This window comes from Oxyura jamaicensis, chromosome Z, assembly GCF_011077185.1.
Source record: "Oxyura jamaicensis isolate SHBP4307 breed ruddy duck chromosome Z, BPBGC_Ojam_1.0, whole genome shotgun sequence".
In the NCBI taxonomy this organism is placed as follows: domain Eukaryota; kingdom Metazoa; phylum Chordata; class Aves; order Anseriformes; family Anatidae; genus Oxyura; species Oxyura jamaicensis.
Window position 1 is genome coordinate 36,054,409 of NC_048926.1, and position 24,233 is coordinate 36,078,641.

The window sequence follows — 24,233 nt, forward strand, 5'->3', positions numbered from 1 at the left end:
GCTGTAAAGCCACAAGCTGTACATGTGAAAGTATGAGAATTTAACTGCAGCTGGACTAACACATGTGGTTCAGACCCAGGTTCAGACTTCCTCAAAGCATGGGGAACATGGGTTCCTATTCAGCACGTTTGTTTTGTAAAGACCAGCTGCAGAGCTTGGGTCTAGATCTGAGCTCGGGCATGTTCAGATTTGGGATGTGAGTACTTCTGGGCCTGTGATAGGTTCTAGATGCTATCTTTGTGATAGAGCAAGCCAGGTGAGATTTAATGTTGTATTCTCTTTCCACTTAGCCTGTGGAGAGACTTCTTACCATTGTCTTGCTGAAAGGCAATTCTTTAATTCTTGTTTTTTTCAGCCTTTCTTGGCTAGTGAGTAACTGGAAAATATTTGCAACTGTAATAACTTCCTGTATATATGTGATTTGTCATATGTGCAAATCTAAAGTTAAAGAGACTTTTAAAAATTCTTAAGAAAAAAAGTACTGCAGTGACAAACATGAGTAAATACCTGTAGAAAAATCAACAATAATAAGAACAGTCTGAAGTTCTCTGACAAATTATCCTCCCGCTTTTCTTTTTTTACTCAATTTTTTTTTTTTTAATTTATTTAAATTGGATTGGACAGTTTCTGTTTCGCTGAGAGTTTAGGGAGTGCTATTTATTGCCAGCTGTTACTCAGAAAGTAACACAGTGGCTCTGAATAATGCAAAGACTAATCTGACAGTAAAAATTGAAATAGACTTTATTGTGTTTAGCAATTTGTATTGTAAAGTGCAGGGTCTGCCTAACTTTGGAGTAAATATGACGCCAACCTTAAACTCCAGGAGTAGCAGAAGCTATCTGGAGTAAGAACTTTGTGTGAGTGGAAGCACTGTTGGAACTGCAGCTGCTTGTTTTTTGTATAACATTCCCAACAAAATTCTCAAATCTTCTGGAATTTAAAATGAAATTGTGACTTGAGACTAGTCTTGCCTTTAGAACAAAAGATTTATCTCTACAAGATCAATAGATAAATTAAGTTTCTCTGGGCTCAGTGTTATTTTGGCTAGACTGCAAAGGGTAGGCAAAGTAAGCTAAAACTAGCTAGCTCAGCTACTGGTATTTGGATATTTCTTGTACTACAGCCTACAGTGTAAGCAAAATTTTAGAAGTCTAATGGCTTTCTGTAGGCAACATTTCACCACTCCACTTGAACAAGCACTGCATAGCCAGAGGCAAACATTTCTTTTCTACTAACACCATGAAAGGAACCTGGTCTTCGAGATACAAGGGGGTCATATGTTCTTCAAATTCCTAAACAATCAATCAGGTTTTGGTTTAGGTAAGCGTCAAGTAGAGTTTGGTTGGTTGGTTGGTTTTTTGATCCACCTGATCAGGAAGTCCAATTAGATGAGGCCCTCCACAGACAGAGAGAAACAGCCTCATGTTTACAAGCTCTGGTCCTCATAGGGGACTTCAACCACCCTGATATCTGTTGGAGGGACAGCACAGCAGGGCACAGGCAATCCAGGAGGTTCCTGGAATGTGTTGATGACAATTACCTTCTCCAAGTGATAGAGGAGACAAAAAGGAGAAGCGCTGTGCTGGATCTCATTCTCACCAACAAGGAGGGGCTGGTGAGGAATGCAAAACTCAAGGGCAGCCTTGGCCACAGTCACCATGAAATGATGCAGTTTAGGATCCTGAGGGCAGTGAGGAGGCAACACAGCAAGCTCACTACCCTGGACTTTAAGAGATCTGATTGCCCTCTTTGGGGACTACTTGGTAGAGTACCATGGGACAAAGCCCTGGAGGGAAAAGGAGTCCAGGGAAGCAGGTTAATAAAAAGGATTGCTATCTCCAAGCTCAGGAGTGATGCATTCCAACAAAGAGGAAATCAGGCAAAAACACCAGGGGCCTGTATGGATGAACAAGGAGCTCCTGCACGAACAAACAGAAGCAGGAGTCCTACATAGAGTGGAAGCAAGGATACAGAGACATTGTCCAAGCAGCCAGGGATCAGAACAGGAAAGTCGAAGCCCTGTTAGAATTAAATTTGTCCAGGAACATCAAGGGCAAAAAGAATGGCTTCTATAGGTACATAAGTGATAAAAGGAAGAGTATGGAAAATATGGACCCTCTCCCAAAGGAAATGGGAGACCCGGTCACCTGGGAGATGGAGAAGGCTGAGGTACTCAATGACAATTTGGCCTCAGTCTTTACCAGCAAGGTTTACAGCCACATGGCCCAAGCCCCACAAGGCAAAGGCAGGGATTGGAAGAACTGTGCACTGTGGGAAAAGATCGGGTAAAAGACCAGCTAAGGAACTTTAAAGTGTACAAATCCGTGGGACCTGATGAGATGCATCCAAGGATCCTGAGGGAAATAGCAGATGTAGTTGCTAAGCCACTGTCCATCATATCTGAGAAGCTGTGGCAGTCCAGTGAAGTTCCCATTGACTGGAAGAGGGGGAACATAAACCCTATTTTTAAAAAGGGGAAAAATGAAGACCATGGGAACTACAGGCCAGTCAGTCTCATCTCTGCCCGGCAAGATCATGGAGACAGATCCTCCTGGAAGCTCTGCTAAGGCGCATGGAAAATAAGGAGGTGATTGGTGACAGCCAACACGGCTTCACCAAGGAAAGATAGGGTACCAGATTTGTCAGGCACTATGATGGGGTTACAGCATTGGTGGATAGGGGAAAAACAACTGACGTCATCTACGTGGACTTGTGCAAAGCGTTTGTCACTGTCTCTCCTGTGATACCCTTGTCTCTAATTTGGAGAGAAATTGATTTGATGGACCACTTGTTGGGTGAGGAATTGGCTGGACGGCTGCACTCAAAGAGTTGCAGTCAACAGCTTAGTGTCCAGGTGGAGATCAGTGATGAGTGGTGTTCCACAGGGGTCAGTGTTGGGACTGTCGCTGTTAACATCTATGTCGGTGACATGGACAGGGGGATTGGGTGCACCCTCAGGAATTTTCCTATGATACCAAGATGAGTGGTGTCACACGCTGGAGAGAAGGGATGCCACCCAGAGGAACATGGACGGGCTTGAGAGGTGCACCTGTGCAAACCTCAAGAAGTTCAACAGGGCCAAGTGCAAGGTCCTGCACCTCGGTTCGGAGCAATCCCAAGCACAAATACAGGCTGGGTGGACAATGGGTTGAGAGTAGCCTGAGGAGAAGGACCTGGGTGTGTTGGTTGACAAAAAGATCAAAATGAACCAGCAATGTGCACGCAGGCAGCCCAGAAAATAAGCCATATTCTCAGCTGCATCAGAAGAAGCATGGCTAGAAGGTCAAGGGAGGTGATTCTCCCCATCTACTCTGCTCTTGTGAGACCCTACCTGGAGTTCTGCATTCAGCTCTGGAGGCCCCCAGCTCAAGGAGGACATAGATCTATTACAATGAATCCAGAGGAGGGTTATGAAGATGATCAAAGGGCTGGAGAACCTCTCTCTCCTATGAAGACAGGCTGAGGGAGTTGGGGTTGTTCAGCCTGGAGAAGAGGCTATGGGGAGACCTTATAGAGTCCTTCCAGTGCCTAAAGGGGGCCTAAAAGAAAGCTAGGGACATACTCTTTTCAGGGAGTGAAGTGATAGGACAAGGGGTATTGGCTTTAAACTAGAAGAGGGGAGATTTAGATTAGTCACTAGGAAGGAATTCTTTATGATGAGGTTGTACTGGGTCTGGCTGGGATGTTAACTTTCCCTGCAGCATCTGAGGAGGGGGAGTGAGAGAGCGGTTGTGGTGTTCAACTGCCTAGCACGGTAAAACCACCACAGAGGGTAGTGAGGCACTGGAACAGCTTGTCTAGAGAAGCTGTGGATGCCCAGTCCCTGGAATTGTTCAAGGCCAGGTTGGATGGGGCTTTGAGCAACCTGGTCTGGTGGGAGGTGTCCCTGGCCATGGCAGGGGGATTGAAATGAGATGATCTTTAACGTCTCTTCCAACCCAAACCATTCTATGATTTTCCTAATAACATCACTTTGATAATATGGTGTAGTTATATTGCACACATGTATAGCCATATTCTATTTGGTTGATTCCAGTAAATTTACTCTAGATTTACAGAAGAGTCTCAGAGTGTAAAGCCTGGTATGCTGGTGTTTTGTTAGTCCCACACTCACCTTCACATGCATAAGAGTCAATGCTTGTTTAATGCTAATTACTATACATTATTTACATCAAAATACACAACTCCCTAATTAAAATATTGCAGAAAACATTTATGCAAAAAGTAGGCCTTTAGCAGCCACAAATTAAAGCTCATGTTTTGATTTGACTAGCCAGCTTTCTGCCTGTAGTGGCTTAAATTGGCACTTTGCCTCCAAGTTTTTTGTTTTGTTTTGTTTTGTTTTTCTTTACCTCCTGCAGAAGGAATATTCATAAGATCTGTTAAAAAAAAAAAAAAAAAAAAAAAATTGACAGAGAAAACTGGGTTGTCTATCCAGGCCCACTTTTCTTGTCTCAGGGAACTATTCCTGTAACAATTCTAGTATTTCACTATTTGAAGATGGTGCAAGAGTATCTTAGTCACTGAAATTGAAAGAATGAAAGATTTCTAGGGCCCCAAACACAAGAAGGATGTTGATCTGTTAGAGCAGTTCCAGAGAAGGGCTAGGAAGATGATCAGAGGGCTGGAGCACTTCTCCTATGAAGAAAGGCTGAGAGAGCTGGGGATGTTCATCCTGCAGAAGAAAAGACTCCAGGGTGACGTTATTACGCTTTTTAATACTGTAAGGGGTCTTATTAAAAGGATGGAGGACATTTTTTTGCTCGGACAGACAATGATAGGACAAGGCAGAATGTCTTATAAACTGAAAGAGGAGAGATTTAGATTAGATGTTACGAGAAAGTTCTACACTCTGAGGGTGATGAGGCACTGGCACAGGTTGCCCTGAGAAGCTGTGGATGACCCATCCCTGGAGGTGTTCTAGGCCAGGCTCGACAAGTTGGATGCCAACCTGATCTAGTGGGTGGCATCCCTGCTCAGGGCAAGGAGGTTGGAACTAAATGATCTTTAAGGCACCTTCCAACCCAAGGCATTTAATGATTTTACAGTTACAGTTTTACAGTTTAAGTCAAGCAGCATGTCAAAACACAGGCACATCTGCACAACCCATTGTCAAGTGAGGGGCATATTAACAAAAGAATAAGGAAAAAATTTTATACTGTTTATAATTTTGTTCTTAATTGAATGATTTGAACATGCATTTGGGCAGATCTTACTAGATAATATGAAAAAGTGAACTCACATATTGAGCACAGTCTTGATGCATCTTTCTTTTTCCTAACAATTTGGTTTGGAAGTCATTTCATCAAGTTTTAATTATGAGAAAAGGAATATACTGAGAGAATGAAAAAGATTCTGTTCTCCAGAAAAAGAGAAATACAGAAATTGTAATGAGAATGGGTGGGTGCCATAATACTGCACAATGTTTGGAAAAGAGTTAGAAGTAACAGAGTGAGAAAAGAGGGATACAAGATGGCGTTACTGTGTGTGAAGTATGATCTTGTGCATGCTTGGCACTAGGGGAAGTGGAGGGCTGACTCAGCCCCTCTTAAGATGTCCTGGGAGGAGAAAGGCACACAGCATGCTTTTCTCACAGGTGCAGTGCCAGAACCAAAATCTATCCTAGAAGAGTGGTGATCAAGGGGTGTGAAAATAAAGGAGAGTAAAGATTGTCCAGCATTACATCAACTTTCAAACCCCTATGGTGAAGAGTTGCCTCAAAATTCAGATCCATAAAAACAACCTTCCTCTGGCTCCTAGTTGCTTGCTTATGTGGAGGCTTGTTTCTTAAGAAAAGCATTTCAAACTTTGATGACCACTGAGAGTGGCAGGAGTTGATGAGGTCCTCCTCTGCAAATCTCTTTCATCGCCTTTGGTAATTACAGATAAAGGCAAATTTGGCATGGGGTTGCTGTTCTTTCTGGCATGGATTATTGAAAATCTTCTAGCTCTAGCTGAGCACAAACACACATCTACTTTAGACCTTTGAGGGGGGGACTTGAACTAAGTCCCTCTACAAACTGGAGCCTGGAGAAATAAATACCAGGGTTTGGGGTTGTTTACATTAAACAAAGTGAATATTTTAATATATTAAAAGTTGTTAACCTCTTTCATAAACTTTACTGGAAACAAGTGGCTAAGTTTGAAGAATGAAACATGATTCCCAATAGCTTGCTTTTCTTGCATATTCACATGATAATAATTGCCTGTCAAGCCCAACCCCCATCCACCTTTTTCCTCAGCATAATCTCCCGCAGTGTATGCCTGATGACAGAGAAGACTGCACAAGTATCTCTTATTGCTCACTCTTTGTGTGCCTTCTAGGACTAATTTGCCATTTGTGGTGACTTCTGACTTTTCTGGGAGGCCATGTGTACTCTTGCTGATAATAGTTCTTCTATTTAACCCACAAAGGTCAGAGGATGTGTGATAACTGTGTCTTATAAAGTGGTCTCAGTAATCTGCTGAGGTCCTTCCTTGGAGGTGAAATGCTACATACTATGGCATGCTGCAAATTATCCACACTAAGATATAGGATCCATACCACTAATTCAAACCCTACTTAGAGGAAAATACCTGCCCATGCCCAGTGTTGTGCAAGGAGCTGTATATTTCTCTCCAGAAGAATTAAATTCTCTAGATGGTTTCAGCTTCCCCATTTTAAGCGTAGACAGGTTCAGAAGCAGAATTTACCTTTTTTTTTTTTTTTTTTTTTTTTTTTTTGTCACCTATTTTCAACAAATCCTATAATTGTGAATCCAAAAAGGAGGCATTTCAGTTTAAGAGAGCCTGGAATACTGTTTTGAAGCTGAGTACATCTGAAACACAAAGTACTCTACAAACCTACTATGAAATGGTATCAGCTTAGTACAAAAGAAGCTTTTGGTTGATAGGTGATAACTGGGAAATTAATTAATTTAAACAACAAAAATCAAAAGTTTGATCCTGGCAAGGAGACAAAGGGAGTTTTGCAAGAGTGGTTCCTAGTGTTCATGAATCATGAATCCAGCATTAGCTGCATCCAGAATTGAACTTTTGTTCTGAACAACCCTGGTCCATAGCCAAAGGAGGGAAATTGGAAGAAAAATCTGAGTTGTTATGTGGCATATGTTTAAATGAATGTACCTATTCTTTTCCATAGTGCAAAGATTTTATTATTATTATTATTATTTTGAAACAGACAATATGAAGGAAACTTGAAAAGAAGAAACTGTGAGACAGCTGACAGAAAGGAAGCTTAAATTTCTATGGTAGTTCATTATTTTTGAGGCTAATAAATTATGGTAATTGAAATTTCAATAGCAGCAGATCTATGTAAATCAAAGTTACACCTGGTGGATTTTATGGCATTTATAAGAGAGAGATGGGGCATGTATCAAGTTTGCTGGATAAGCTATTCAGTGTGGTAAGCAAGGACTGCACTAAGACTGCCTTCATGCTATATAATAAACTTTCAGCTTTGCTCTCTGTAGGTGTAAATCAAGACTACCTCTAGTCAATGTCTAGTGTAAACAGAGGTCTAGCCTGCACAACAGTGTATCATCGAGCTATCTGTGTTACTCAGGAATGAATGGCATGTTGAGGGGAGTTGCTTATTTTGTGTTTGTTTTTGTTTTGTTTTGTTTTAATCCCAATATTGCTATACTAATTCATAGCCTATTATTGAATATGATTTCAATTATTGTATTGCTAAAACCGTTATACCTAGTGTTGGCTGCCCTCTGCACACTTTTGACTTCTGTGCATGCATGCCCTGCTAAAAATTTATGTGAATTAATTATATAACATTGCAAAAACATTAAACTTCTGGTATCTCTATTATGTTTTTAATTTATATGCTAAATGCTACAGTACAGATTACATTATCTTTCTTCTTACACTTCTTATATGTTTCTTCTGAAAAAGAGATTGGCTTTATTTTCTTGTTTTCTTGTTTATTTTCTTGTATCTTCTCTTGCAATCGTATATACCATTTTGGTATGTTCACAAAACTGGTTTTTGTCCTGATTTTGTGCTCAAGAAGGTGTAAATGACTACTGGAGGAATTTCACTATTAAGTTTCACCTGCTTTTCATGTGTTTTGGAGGAAGGATGGTTTCAATAACTTAAAGGAAAGCTATTCAGTTTATTCTAGAGTTAACTCAGTATGGAAAAAGTTTTTCAGTCTTAAAAAGAAGAAGGAAAAAGGAACCCACACAAATGCATGCAGATGCAGTCCTTTCTCTTGGATAGCTCAAAATGGTTTGGATTTAAAACTTCAGTCTTGGCAGGCATTGAGTCCTCAAGGAATGTGTGCTTTTTAAAACCTGACCAAAAAAAAAAAAAAAAAAAAAAAAAGAAAAAGAAAAAAAAAAAGTTGTGAAATTAAGAAATTAAAAATGTAAGGAATTCTTCTGTTGAAGGATAATCTTTAAAGCCAAATCCTGCACTCTGATTTATACTGGGGACCTCCGTGGAGTATTTTGTCTGAACTCATAAAACACACAAAACCAAAGGTCAAATAGTCAGAGCACATACTGCTGAGGGCTGAAAAGATATCTGGGTGCTGACCTTTCCTTCGGGAGCCCTGCTGGCATCCAAGCTGGTATGGGTCTGCGTGCATGGGGAGGGGAGGAGAGCTACGGAGCGCACACGTGGGGGCACCAGCCCTCCTCGACCTCTGCCAGGCCCAGCTGCAGTTTGGATGCCACTCCGCACGAGGGCATGAGCGGTCGGGGGGGGGGGGGGACATTTTACACTCACCTCCTCCCTCTGAACCGAGTTGGAAGAAGCCCTGCGGACACAGGGCCGCCAGCCAGCTGCTGCAGGCTGCTGCTGGAGGGTTTCCACCTGCCAGTGTGCAAGCTGCTCCCCAGCACGCCATCTGGCTGCCCCAGCTGTGTCCCAGCCCAGGGCCCAGCCGAGGCAGGCGCAGAGCTGCTGCTATGAATGTGCTTTGAATGCTGCCTGCCAGCAACACTCTGTACCCTGGCTTCCAGCCTCATTTATAAACTGATGCCACCTTCTAGAAACTCATTTTTTAGGTTGGAACGTGGGAAATTGTAAAATTCATGCCTCAGCATCCACCTATGGACAGAGAGGCCTTTACCTTGGGGAGGAGTTGGTGGGGGGCTTGGTGGTTTGAGATTCTAATTGGAAAAATGCTGGTGCAGTACACATTGTGTGCTTGCTTATTGTATTCAGCCATTAATTTTTTTGGGTTTGTTTTTAATTTTTGGACACAGGACCTGTGAAGGGCGAAACATCCGATACAGGACATGCAGCAATGTGGTAAGTGAAGTATAGCTTTGATATAACACAAATCATTGCATATGACAGTCATGTCTATATAAGATAAAATAATTTGCTTGTTTGATAATGGGAACACTACAGATGTTTAAATTGCCTTCGTATCACAGGACCTCTGGCAAATCATTATTGATTTCTTGAGAGGCTGGAGCAATGATGGCATAGCATGGCGTTAAAACTGGATGGCATTGCAGTGACAACCTTTCTATGAAACCTTGTCAATGAAATTTCAGAGTTGCTCTTTATAACCCCCCAGCAGATTCAAAGACTGCTCATGTTACTTTGCTGTCAGGTTCACATTGGTCCATCTGTCAGGCTGGAGGATTCAATGTTAAGGATTGAAGACAAGTTAGTAAGAGATGTGAGTTGCTATTCACTTGTGCTCTCCCCTCTCCCAGCACTGTAATTTTGTTGTATGTCTTAGAAAAAGCAGTTTTACATAGCCTGTACTAGTGCTGCAGCCTTTCCAAATGTTTTTGCTGTCTGTTGTGTTTTGTTTTGTTTTGTTTTGTTTTTCCTATGGTGCATGTAGATTTCACTGGAATAAAAAAAGAAACTTCAACTTCTGTGCTCACCAAAGTGAAAGCGTGTTTTCACTGATGAAAATGGAAATAAAGACTTTCATATGGAAAGTCTTATTGGGTGCCAAGAATTGTGAAAGCTCTCAAATTACATGGAGCAATGTCAGTTTTACCAGTAAATGGAAAATGAAATCAAACATGCTCTGGGCCAAGCTTTCTCATGCCTGATAGGGACATATTCAGAAGCCTTTCAATAGGTGCTTTGTCTGAAAAAAAGTTAAAAAGTTTAAGTTAAAAAAAAAAAAAAAAAAAAAAAGAGTAAGTTCCCTCATATTTGGCTTATACTCTCTGCAGTAGACCACAATGAAAGAAATTGCTTGCCTCAGACAGAGTTATAGTCTCCCATGCAGTGAGTTTCTCACACTTCTGCCTCAGAAATCAGTTCTGGTTGTATGCTTTGGGTCACTGAAATCACCCATCAATCTAGACATCTGCTTCACTGACAACAACTGGAACAGTCAATAAATAGGTCTGCTGACTGATTAACAGCCTGATTTCCAGCTGTGAGGCACTTAGGCTACACTGTGACCTTGGAGGGAATGGGAAGGTTAATTAGTGTCACTCAGGCTGCATGGCTGCATGCTATAGCCCTCTGTAATATGATAAAGAAAGGGAGGAGGATGTGTTGGGGGGGGAGATAATGTTAAAGGCTAATTGGGCTAAAATTAGGACCATCAGCTTGGTTTTGGTTTGCGCATTGCTGTGTATCATGAAAGTCAGCTTCCCCTCCTGCACTGCTCTCGTGCAGTGAAAGGTACCAGCATACCGCTCTGCTTCCATTAGTTGTTCCTGGATCACCCTGATCAGACACTGGCATTTTTCCTGTGTAGCAACCCTTGTTCTGTAATCACTGAGCTTAACTTTGCAAGACAAATACCATTTTTTTAATGTTATTTTTAGCTTAGGTTCTGTTTTGCAACTGTAGACCTGGACAGTTTTCCTCCAAAATAAATCCTTGCATAGTTTTGTCAGGCAATTCCTTAACATACCTTGTATTTGACAATACAGGCTCCAGACTTCTCAACATAGCACTGAGGCATCCAGCTTCAGAACTCACTCAATTTTTAATACCAAGTAATCCAAACTGAAGCCCTGAAAGTGCTTTACTATGCTAAAGTCAGTGAGAGTTTTGCCATTGAGTGAAGAAGACCCAGGATTACATTTACAATTTTAACCCCTTTTATTGGAGAGGGTAAAAAAAATTCATTGTGCTGCCGTGCTCTTTTCTTTAACGCAAAGATCAAATAATTTTTCATGTGTTTCTTATTAGTAAACTAGCAAAACTAGCAATAAATCAAACAATCCTAAAGCTACTGACTATATCAGGCTTTGACCAGGCTTTTCAAATAAGGCTTTGTGTAAAAAGGATTGCATTTGGCTATATTTGCTTTGCAGATATCTGATCTCAGTGGAAAACATTTTCTATTTATTTTTAAAGTACACTAAGTCTTTGATTCAGATGTTATGGCATTCTATTCACCATCTTTACTAATCTGAGATACTGTGCACCAGTATTCCCATTATCTGTCATTGCAATTGCACTGCCATCATGATTATCAACAGAAAATGGCATAGGATCCTGCCATAGCAAGGCTGTTTCTGAGGCAGGGTACAACTTTGAAATACCTTGTGCAGCACCAGTAGAAACTGAAACCATTACTGAACCATGTACTCTTTCAGAGCTGTACAAACAATCATAAACTTTCTTTTTAATGACATTTTTGTCTCCAAAATCACAGGATACACACACACGCAATTAGGTTGTGGAAATATTTAATTAACCCCATGGCTCATCACAGAATTCTGCTCTGAAAAATGCACACAGTAGTGTGCATATTTTTGTTTACTCAGAATTTCCCTTTTAATATTTCATCCACAAAGACACTGAAAATCAGGAGGAGGGAAGTGCCAGATTCAATGTGATCTACAGTTTTGTCTATGTTGGCTGACAGCCTGTTGTATTCAAGGAAAATGAGAGTAAACTCCCATCCTTCCAAATGAAGCTAGCTATCATGCCTTGTGGAAATAATCCTTTTTGATTCCTGTGGAAATCAGAGAGTCTCGAAATACAAGCTTTCATTGCCATTAGCTAGTGTATAACTTGAGCACTGTAGTTATTGTTCATAAAAGAACTGGTCTTTTTATTTTCTGCAAAACATCTTTCTGTGAATTGACATGCTTTTGTTTATATGACTATCCTCTTACAAGAAAGGATGGGTAGTCACATATACTAAAGGCAAAATATTTCAGAGATTAAACTGGAAAATGGAAAGAATACTTCTTGGAATCTGGCAATGAACACATTTTTATAGGCACTATCGTTAGCAAGATTTTGCTACAGCTGGTTTTAATTCATCCTGAAATTAAATAGCATTAAAAAAATAGAATGAGATAGAGAAAAGAAAGGCAAGGGGAGAGAGTGGCACATCTATTTCTTCAGTGGCCTGCATTATTCTAGGGATGCTGAACCTTTTTGAATAACACTGACTATAAAAGAGACTGATACTGCTGTTTATAAAGCTTCTGAGCAGTCTTCAAAAGAATGAATCCAATCCAGTATGTTCACCACTTGCATTGCCTGGTGTTGATCAGAAAGTAGAAGGATTATGGATATGAAGCCACATGTGTAAATAGTGAAAGAAGGAATGAGGAATCTGAAGATGATTTAGGGTTGAATTGCATCAGTCTTTTTTCTTCTTGCTATTCATATTGACTCCAAGTATGTTTCCAGTCATTTTAGAATGTAATCATGGGGGGAGGGAAGGAATCATTTGTTTTTCTTCAGAAAATTACTCCAAATGCAATGAAAGCATGCTTTTCTATCTGGCTGGGTTGCTATATTAAATGTTATGCAAAATAAACAAAAATATTTCCAAACTGTGAGCAGGATTTTTTGACTAGATTTTTCTTCAAGCTAGCATGCTCTCTGTTCCTTCTTCTAGGCATGTTCTCAGTTGCCAAGTTCTCTCCAACTTTTGTACCAGGCTATCATGCTACCTCATTTGCCCTTTCTCTTTTTCATTCCTACTGCCACTGCGCAATTTTGTTTTTTAGCTCCTTTTACATGAAAAACTTTCTGAAGAAGGTTTGTTGAACTGTGTAACATCTTCCACCCCTCTGTCTGCAATTATCAGCCCATTTTTTGTGATTTATTTTTTTTCAGTTTCCCTGATATTTTTCCTCTTATTGCACTGCTTCTTGAATAAAATCAGGAGAAAATTGAGATGCATGAGACTGGCACTTGATTCCCATTGGAATTTGCTTTTCATATTTACTTATGCCTGCCAACAAGATGATAAAAACTACAAGTAAAGCTGCTTTTGAGATTTTGCTGTTTGACATGAAAATAGACAATTCTGCAAGTTGCACAAGAGTACTAGCTCTTTCTACACAGAAGGAGCTTCCATTAAGAGGTTCCATTAAGTCTAAGGTAGAATTTGTGGATGGGTAGAGCTCATTAATCAGATCATCAAAACTTGCAAATAACACCTGCAACTTTTGTTTTGTTTTGTTTTGTTTTGTTTCATTTAATTTCTTCACTTGGCTGAAATACCACGTCTGGTGGCATCCCCCGTTTTCTGGCTTGAGTTCAGACAAGTTACTTCCATGCCTGTTTCTTATTAACTCATGCTGTTTTTTGTACACACCAGTACCTATTTAGTCCATCTCACTTTTGACAGAAGAAACTATATTCTTGCCACGTAACAAAGCCTAACCTGTTGGAAACCATTACACACAAACTTCCGAGAAAGTGCATAGAGTGCATAGTTGCTTTAGAAGCATTGACTTGTGAGTATGAAAAGCACCATCACAAGGCAGATTTTTTTCAGATATACAAATGGTTAGCAGAATTTAATTTTTCTACCCTCTAATGGGTAGATATACTAAGTGAAGTCTTACAATTAAACCAGTTTGCATTTTGCAATAAAGTTTAGTGTTGTTCACCACTTGAACAATACTATAATCTTCAGTGTAAAAAACTTTTCTGTCTTATTCCAGGAGGGGAATGGGGGGAATGGGAAGGGGGAGGGGGGGAAGGGCGGGGGGAGGGAGCAACTAGAAGCACTACAAATATGTCCTTATTAACACCAGATTTGCTTAATGACAGTTTGCTTTTTCAGTAGAAATTCTTCCAAACTCAGGTCATTTATTGTGACTACAGTCTGTTCTTCAAAATGCTGGATTTTAATAGCTGCTATCCTATTTTTGAGTGGGTGCATTTTTAAACCTCTGTGTCATTATGTGTTGTCTAGCAATTATTTCTCTGTATTGCAAAAAAGTGGTTGCTAATGATGTCAGCTTTGACTTCTCAGTATATCTTCCCAACAAGTAGATCTTTGAGTCTGTGACTTCTCAAAAACAGAACAACAACAATAACAACAACAAACTCATTGCTATTGTCCTATGTAAATGCATCAAGAGTCTTTTAAGCCAGGATCACTTCCATCACAGTGGCATTACAGGATTCTGTTACTTGTAGATAATTCACACGTTTAAATTTGCTATTTCTGATGATAATAAATTTTAAACACTTTCATTTAATGTTTAAAAGGTGTGAACAAACAAACAAAAAAACAATTCTATGAAAAATGCATATTGAAATATTAGCTAAAAATTGAAACATATTTGAAGTTACATATATTCATTATTAAGAATTGATTTTATAATCATTTCTAATGACAAATACTCTTGGAGGTTTGGATAGATTCTACACTGACTGTTTCATCTCCAGTACATCTTTATTTAAGACAGAGTAGAAGCATCTGCTGATATTCCCTCATTTACTTTGTTCATATTATTTCTCACATGCTGTTCTGTCAGATGTTGCATTGTCTTGGGATTGTCAGAGAAAGCTGTACTGTGAGCCACACTTGATCTAAGCAGTTAGGGTTGTGCCTAAATTATTTAGAAGTTCACAGGAGCAGATTAATGAAAAACGTGGTTACAAGAAACTTAATCCAGGTAGGGCACTCAACAAGTCTTCAAAGTTAAGTGGAGTTTCTGTTAAATCTATAGATCTCTTAAATCTCTGCACTTGCATGTGAAGTTCTTATTCAGTCTTGTGCAAACCCCTACTGGAAGACCTCAGGATTTCTTAGTCAGTAATGAAATTGGTGCAGCTGAAACACAGTGCATATTTCATGGAACTGGTTCAATAAGCTGTTCTGTCAGATGCTGCACAGAATAGTCCAGTTGTTAGCCATTTTTTGCACAGAGGAAAAGCTCCAGGTATAGTAAATCATTCTTGGCCTCTGCAAATATACAAGCACACATACTGTAAACTGTTTGAAGGTTCCTCAACTGCTTCCACCTATCACAGCTTAGATATGATCTTCCACATTTCACCCTCTAAGTAAACTTTTAAAAGCCTGACCCACTTTTGTCCCATGAAATCTGATCTACCTATCACCATCAAGGGACATCTGGGTTTCATCTTATCTTTTCCACTGGTTTGTTGATTAATAGAAATTGTTTTGAGTGGGATTCAAACATGGCAAAACTCCATGGACTTTATGAATTACGATAGGGTCAAATAGGAGGTCAACTTGAAAAAATAAAATAAATTGTATGTGAGGAACCAAATGCATGTGAGGAAAGCCATGATTATATGTCCAGGATTAAGTGTCTAAGAGGTGAAGACAAAACTCTTGTGTTTGTTTTAACATAGGTTTCATACTTCAAAGAGATTTCTGATCGTTTTCAAGATTATATGTATTTTGTTTGTGGTGGAGGGAATCTTGACTTGATAGGATGAACAGAGGTTAAAGGCATAAGCACAGGCTCAGTGTTTCACAGATATCCCATGAGCCTTCACACACTAAAGGTCATCAGATAGCCAGTTACAACTCACAGAGTTGGAGAAATTGTTTCCTATTCACTGGAAATTTTCTTCCCTAAAACACGGATAGGAAGCTTGAAGACAAATGGACTTACACAAGACTCTCAGGTTTATAAGATCTTGCTGAATCTTCAAGGATTACAATGGCAGCAGTTCCTGATGTCCACAGGGGCCTACAGATATTTTCAAAACAAAAGCAAAAACTGTAAGATTTGAATATAGCACCAAATTAGAGTAGCCTGAAGCATAACTGTTAGTGCTTTTGTGGCCAGATAACAGTGCTGCCCAAGCCAAGTGCTGTTCAAAGCCAAACACAGGCCATGCAGATATGGTCAGTGAAATACCTTGCAGAAATACATAACCCATATGAAGATGGGGATAGTTCAGGCTCATTGGTAGTCTTGACCTTTGACTTCTGGCTTGCTCAACAGGTGGGCACACCTTTGTTGGTCTCTGTTGTACAGGTAGACTATATACTGTTAGATAGCTTCCAGGATCAGACTCTTGGCGGAGGAAAATACAACTTCACTCAGGCCAATGAAGCAGTGCTAGCTGGCAGCTGTGAAGGCAGCTGTTCCACCAACCCCCGGACACATGCTGAAAGATGTCTGAATTTTAAAAATGGAAAAGACTTCATGGAAAAGATTTTGTCGAATCAGTGTCTATAGTTTCTCCTCACCAGGAGCCAGCACTGCACAAATTAGGCACTCAAACAGGCAAAAGCTGTTATTTAAAGATGCAAGAAGTGTTTATAAGAAAATAGCAACTTACAGTTTGAACCAATATGCAACAAAACATTGGCTTTGCCTTATCTGTTATTTCAGCAACTATAATACTCATTTGTAAGCTGTGAGCTTCTGTCTGTCTTCATCATATGATTGAACAAGTCTCCCCACTGATCCTCACTGACATATAATACAAACAATAAATAGTAAGTTTTAAAAGCCAATGAAAACACAGACAACATTAATAAAAAGTACTAAGTTCAGTACATTTTCTACTTTTTCAGTCTAAGTGACCTGTGTATAATGATGGTAACACTGGGGCTGCAAGTTTTCTTAACTTGACCGTTTTGTTATAAGGAACATTACAGAGGTTATTCAGGTGTTATGGGTGTAGGTGCAAGTACGTGTGCTTTCCTAACTGGAAGGAAAGTTCCCCTTGAGAGAAAGGGGACATCTTCAAGAACTTTAGGCGGATCTAGGATTCAACATTTAGGATTTCAGTAGGAGAAAAGTGGTAGGTCAGACTGTGACCCTTTTTCATATCTCTGTGCCAAGATAAGTATGGATGTTTGCCTTTGTGACTGCTTGAATGTATTCCTTGAATGTCTTCAAGTTTCACTTGCAAACTTTTTTAAACACAAGCTTTGTTATTTAAATCCATTGTTTTATTTTGATCATGATATCAAAGAATGGAAGTATTTAACATTGGTCCTGATCACCTGCCGTGTCATGAAAGTTTGTTATGCTGGCCGTACATTTTTTATTTCTTTGATTTAAAAATAAAATCCAACACAACAAATATAGTATTGAATCCTTTACAAAGCAGGATTATGGGCTCTGTATGTTGTGTGTTCTAAAGGGCCTTGCTGTCTTTGTAAAAATAAAGTTATTGCAAGCCAGGAAGTTTCAAAGGTAGAGCCAAGCTTGAAACAAACAAGAGAGTTGGCTTGGATCTCTGCAAGAAGCATAAGCCAAGCAAAGAGACCTGACTGTATTCGCTTATGGACAGAAAAATTCAGGGAAGGGCATGCATCAGAAGATTTTGTGGCAGAAAATAAGGCCACAGTGTTCCTTTTTGCTTGTCCCTTCTTCTTCTGTTTAAAAACAGAACAGAAAGACTGTTTTTCTCTACTATGCCGTTTTAGACTACTATGGAGAAATAATGAAATTCCTACATAATCTGCGCTCTTCACTTTCTGCTATTATCCAAACTTTTTGCTGTATTAACAGTTTGCTTACATCACAAAAAAGACCCGATTGCCTTTTTTTTTTTTTTTTTTCCTGGAGATTTTAAAATCAAACTGAAATAAAATCAACCTTTTATCTTAAATAATAATCATCATCATCATCATCCACAACTTATGAATAGACAAGTTGTATGTTGTCTAAGTTCTCACATAGTAAAATTCCAGTTATGAACTTGGACTTTCAATATTGACTTCCAAAAAGAGAATGGATGGGCTCTACGTTATTGCTATTTGATACATATTTTTCTACAGTAAGATTTGGCCCAAATCCTTTTTTCTTCTTAATCCATTTAACCTTTTGTAGCAAGAGCACTACCTTCTTGTACTGAAACACCGGAGCTGTGCCTAGAGCTTGACCCATCGTGTTTAGGCCGCAGCACACTCAAATAAAGAGCAAACTAACTGCAAATTTGCTCTCATGGTACAAAGCAAATTAACTGAAAATCTGTGGCTTATGTCCACGGCTTGTATGTGTGTATAGTTCACTGTAAGAAATGTTTGGAGTGGTGTGATCCAACATCATTCAACATTCAAGCATAATGGGCATAACCACATTGCCACCACACAGTGAATGGGGGGCCAGATTCATTATCCTGGGTTTGTGCCAAGGGTATACGAATGATAAATTTATAGCCAAGATTCTGCCAGTTTGCTTCAAGAGCAGATTTGAAAGCTTGATTGTTAAGAGAGGTTTTCTTTTAGATCTAAATACCAAACAATGATCCTTTAATGCCATAAAGTGACATGCAGACCCCATGGCATTCTTATTGAAAACTGTAATAAACTCTAAGTCCTGTCTAAAGGAGCAGAAAAGAGCTAGTGAATGAAGATGTAGAAAGAGGTCTGAGAAACAGAGGTGACCATTTAAACCTCAGAGGAGTTATTTTGTCTGAACAGCAGCAAGATTTTCCTAGCTGGGATGATAGATCATCTGTGAATTAGTTTGTCATTAATGATACCAGAATTTCTACAGGAGGAAGTAGTTATTTTAAGGACAAACAGACAAAACAGAAAACCTAGAAGGATATTGTCTAGTTGTATATGTGTAAAAAGTCCCTCCTTCAAGTTTATAATCCGCATTTGTGCTTCTCCCTAAATAAATGTTACCATCCTCAACCAAAGGTATTGCAGGTATTCATTTCATCTGGTATTTGATCAGATGCCAGTGTGGAGCAGATTTCCGTATGACAGCAAGATGGAGGACTATGGGGCCTTAATTATCTGAGGCAGCTGTATTTCCAGCACTTGCTGTTTTGTTATAATTCTCATTATGGTGTGTGTTTCTCCTAAACATTAGCTCCTGCATTCCTGTAATTTTATAAGAAATTCAGGTTACTTCTAAAAAACAATGAACCTTTAGCCTTTGTGGTTGCTTGCACAGGAAAACTTGAAAATATCAGGCTTTAAGGATCAAAAACTGGAAGGGAGATAAAAAGAACTCATGTTTATTTTGCCTGAAGTCTCATGATTTTGAAGTTTTTCTTGCTCTCTTGAGAGATTAACTCATGGTTTTCAGTGTTAAATGATGGCAAGAAAGCATCTGTGGGATAGAAAAAATTCACTTCCTAATCTCAATAAGAGAAATTAACAGAAGACTTTAAGTAGTATGAGTGACCCTTGTTTTTTTATATCAGAGATACTGGGTGCAGAGTCAGATTATATGTCTCACAAACCTCCTAAAGGATTAGCAAAGTGGCTTTTCAAAGTAAAATCATAAGTTGCTAATTATGTGAGTTATAAAATCTTTGCCTCTAATAGGTAGAAGGAATATAAATATGTATTGCATTTTTCTTATTCCCGTTTCCATACTGACCAGTTTAGGCCACGAGGAAAAAAATAGTGAAGAAAATTAAAACAGATAATTGAACCAAGTTTTTTGTTTGTTTTTTTTTCTTTTTTTCTTTTTTTCTTTTTCTTCAAACAGAGGAAAAGTTGGTTGGCAGGGTGGCTGTGCTCACACAAATATGCACATCTGTGCACAAGCGGAAAAAAATCAGTAAGAGCATTTCAGGACTGACAGGTTCTGTGGCTAAGATACATAAAGTGTGTTTCTTGTGTCTCCTGCATATTTACACATGGTCTTGATGTTTTTTTCAGTAATTCTGGGGAAAGAAGAAAAGAAGGCATAATTATACTGTTGAATCGTATGTAGCTGTAGCTTTCTCTTCTATTTAAGTCTGAAATATTCTCAACAGAATATCTGGGTACATCTGGTCACGGTGAAGTTCAGCCAGCTACACAACACTGTGATCACTCATCATGAGTAGAGTCACTGACCTTTTCCTCCTCCTTTTCTGCAGGACTGCCCTCCAGAAGCAGGTGATTTTCGTGCTCAGCAGTGCTCAGCTCACAATGATGTCAAGTACCAAGGGCAGTTTTACGAGTGGCTTCCTGTCTCTAATGATCCTGACAACCCATGCTCGCTGAAGTGCCAGGCCAGAGGGACAGCTTTGGTTGTAGAGCTGGCACCAAAGGTTCTGGATGGGACCCGGTGCTACACTGAATCCCTGGACATGTGCATCAGCGGCTTGTGCCAAGTAAGGAGAGAAGCCCTACTCTGCCACCTTTGCTGATGACTTCTTCCCTCAGTTCTCCCCTACATGCTCTCTTCTTCTCCATATCTGTACCATGTGGGGTTCTTCTTTTTAGTCATCTGTTTACATAATCTAATTCTCTTTACTGCTACGCTGTTTGGAAGAGGTATACAAAATCAATGAGCAAAAGTTTTTTTCTCACTTATACAGTATCCTTGGGGTTTTTGGAGGAATGTAATCTCAGGTTTTGAACTGTTCTGTAGTTAGCTGCAGTAGTAGATCAAGTCTGAAAGTATCCTAAGAAAATAATTTTAGGTTTTTATTTTGCTTTGCAAAAGCTTTCCAAGTCTAGGAAATTATGTTGTCTGTGAGGATTATTGCTCCCTATAAGTCACAAACCACATAGTGGTGGATGAAGTACAAAACTGGAAAATCTACCAGTGGTTTGTAACATAACCAAGCAAGCTGCTATACCAATTTGGGCCTCAGTTTCTTCATTTGAAAAAAAGTTAGACTTTTTAACCCGTAAATTCATGTCTAGAGATTATTCAGCCAATTTGTTGACATCCTACTTTGTCTTCTTCCTTTCAATGAGTTGCATTTCTATTACTTTTTTTACTTATTTTGAACCTATCTACATCAAACTTCAGTTGCCTGAACTGCTTATAGGCTACAGGCTAATGGATGGGAGTACATTTGTGCCATTTATGCTATGCACCAAACACACCTCAATATTAGAAAAGACTAAGTCTGGGTTCATGTTTCAGTGCCCAGTTTCCTTCAAATCTAAGTAGACTTCATACATTGTTGGCTTTCTATGTATTTTCAGCCACATTATGTGCCTTGGGAAGTTTTCTTCCCTGTTTCCTTTCTCTTCGATTTTCTACTCTGAGCCAATAGCCAGGAAATAAAACTGAGTAGCCATTTGTTCAATTAATCTCATTTGTGATCTGAAAAAAGGAATCATCTAAATCTCTTGACTTGAATTGTGCACATTTTTGAAAAATTCATTTTTTTAAAAAGAGAGAGCTACATTTCAGTCTTGTGGGTTTTTTTGTTTGTTTGTTTGTGGGTTTTGTTATTGTTCTTGTTTATTTGGTTGTTGTTTTAATCTTCTGAATTTGACCAGAGGCACAGGAAGCTGTATGGGAGAGTGACTCAAAGTATTCTGCATACAGTGGGCTGGAAATTTGGAAAAGCACATTCAGGCTTTGTGTCAGGCTGATTTCTAATTTGGCCCAAATCTGAAGCAAACTTTCTGAGAAAGCCATCCTTTAGGAACAGAGACACAAACATTCACTACTAAAACAAACACATTTGCATTCTTGTGACACTTCTTAACTCCTGGAAGATTGAAGCTGGCTACACTCATAGATCTTACAATGATCCTGTATGTCTCTGTGGCTTAGGTAGGCATTTTGAAGGTAGACATACAAGCACTAATATCCCTGAGGAACGTCAGCTAAAGTAACCTTTTGCTTTTACACTCCACATTGGTAGAATGATATAATATTTTTTACCTCATAAATGTAATGACTGTGTATTTCCCAGGACCTTCAGCATTCAGTTTCTCCATCAACATTTCTCTTACACCTACAAATACTGCATCATTTTTGAGGATGGCCAAAAAATATATATAATTATAATAATGCTCACACTGCACTCCCCACTAATATAAATAAATTATAGATTTTTGGATGTGTTAAATTTAAAGTAACAGGAAGTATTATTATCACAGTGCATCCCTGCTAGCCAGTCATATCTTTATTACAGTAGAGGTACTAGAACATTTTATAAAACATTTAATCACACCTATTTAATTAGTCTGTGCTAGAATCATGAGTTAGTATAAATTACATTAAGATCAGTGTATGGTTACATAGATATTGTGTCAGCCCTGTGAACTCACCACAGGGCTGTTCTGCAGCATGTGAAATTTGGGTCTGTCCATGGCCTGTTGTGTGCTCAGAAGCTGTTCCGGAATTTATTAATGGTGGAAAAGAAGCAGTGGCTATATTGCCTTCTGTGTGCCTCAGCAGTCCTTCCTGATTAAAAGTGCTATTTTTCACTCCCATTGGCAATTTGCTCACAAGATGCAACATTTGGAAATTACAAGATCCTTCTCTCATGCTTATCTCTTAATTTTTCACATTGTTTGAAGCTTTAGTGGTATAATTATGAGTCTTTGTTTAATGAATAGTTATTTACCTGAAGTCTTTGTTTTATGTGGTAGCCTCCTACTAGTTAAACTTAAATTCTGAATAAACTTCTGACCGTATTCAGAAGAAAGCCACCTTCCAATGTAGAGTTTCAATAAGTTACATTGTTAAATCTTTGATTCCTTGAAGAGTATCTTTGGAGCTTCCTTAAAAGATACTTACTTTCTTTACAGAGGTGGGGTATGGGAGAGGTTAGGTGTGTGCTGATTCAGTGCTATACATGCTTCATTAGATAGCGCAGTAGAGATGACCCTGAGAGTTCAGGAGTCATTGAAGCTGTCTGTGTCTTATCTGCTACCAGATTACTGAAACATTAATGTATTTATCTTCTGTGAGGAGACTGGCTACATTTCACCTTTGTTCTTTGTGTAAAATACCTAAGAAATTAATGGAAATTAATCTCTAAGGATTGTTTTTCTCTTTCTGGAGTTTTACATTGAAACCCATAGGTGACAGTGTTTGAGCAACACTCTTTTTCAAATGAAAACCTCTTTTCTTATTCCCTTTTATTTCTTCTTAAATTTCTTGTTCCTCCTAACCATTTTAAATAGGTTTCTATATGGATCTCTGTGTTATGTTAGTCACTTTTTCTTTCTGCTATTTTAAGGAAATACAGATGTAATTTTTGGGTCTCATTTTGAGGTTACCTCAGGATGCAGTGTGCCCCATTTTTATAATTCTGCTAGTTGGAAGCACCATGTTGAAGTCAACTAAATGCCCTTTAGGATGAATAAGGTTTTAATATTCCACACTATAAACATAATGTTTAGTCTTGCTCAAAATGAAACATCATGAATCTTTTCTGGTTTTGCTTCTTTCCTTCCTTCCTTCCTGCCTGCCTGCCTGCCATCTCTCCCCCCCTTCTTCCCTCCATCCTCACCTGCTCACTGCCTGTTCCTTCTTTCTCACCAATTGTTGTCACATGCTGACAGTACTGCTGACAATACTCTCGAGCTGTTGGAAATTCACCTGAAGAAATTTTCTGTCATGTTTAATTGATTTCATTATACTGCATTCTGATCAAGAGCCCGCCTTATATGGTGCTCACTGAAATTATACCGTGATTTGTTAAATGCTTTCCCATTTCTGTGATTGACAGTTCATCAGTTCTGTTCTCTGCCGTCACATTTTTTATCCTCTCTCATCTGACAACTTTGGCTGTGGGCTGTGCCCTTTCCTGCCATGTTCCTGTGACTGCCTGCCATATTTCTTGCTGTGTGTTTTCCCTTGGTTATTCACTCAAGCAGCCACTTGAGTGTTAGTGCAGTTCTCTATTTCCTCACACTTTCATACTCTGGGCTCTAGACAAACCCTGATCAGGATGCAGCACTGGACTGTGAGGAGCATGGTTATGCATGCTCTGAAAGGCCTGTAACCCAATCACCAGTAACCATAAAAATTCTGGGACTTTTACTAATGAAAACAAAACATCTTTCCCATTTTCCATATTTTTCTAACATTTCCCTTCCACAAACCAAACCCCTTGGTTTTCTCTCTCCGGTTCTGCTGAAGGAGAAGTATCCTTTTTTTGTTTTTGTCTTTCTCTATTTTCCTGATCATTTTCACTTGTTCTTCCTGTTACCATAGTCTTCATACTTGGTTCTCTTCCAAATTAATTTTTGTCTTCTGCTTGTCTGAATTCTACAAATATTCCTTTTGTTAACTCTGGCAAGGAAGAGCAAGAAAATCAGTCTTTGCTTTCTCAGGTGATCAAGGGTTATCCAGGGCTTCTGCTGTCTCCAGTTTTAATGGCAGAATCTGCATGTGGCTGTGTGCCACCAGATCAGGATGATTATTTTA

The 24,233-nt window shown here is 39.2% G+C and overlaps 1 protein-coding gene across 5 annotated transcripts in view; it reads left to right on the top strand.

The window, feature by feature from the left end:
* The window catches only part of ADAMTSL1 (ADAMTS like 1), a 471,240-nt gene that overhangs the window by 290,982 nt on the left and 156,025 nt on the right, over positions 1-24,233 (top strand). For all 5 annotated transcript variants that reach the window (XM_035310142.1, XM_035310140.1, XM_035310141.1 and 2 more), the window contains exons 4-5: positions 9,225-9,270; positions 19,981-20,217. In XM_035310142.1, the coding sequence (XP_035166033.1) occupies positions 9,225-9,270; positions 19,981-20,217 (283 nt within the window). The remainder of the gene's footprint in view (positions 1-9,224; positions 9,271-19,980; positions 20,218-24,233) is intronic.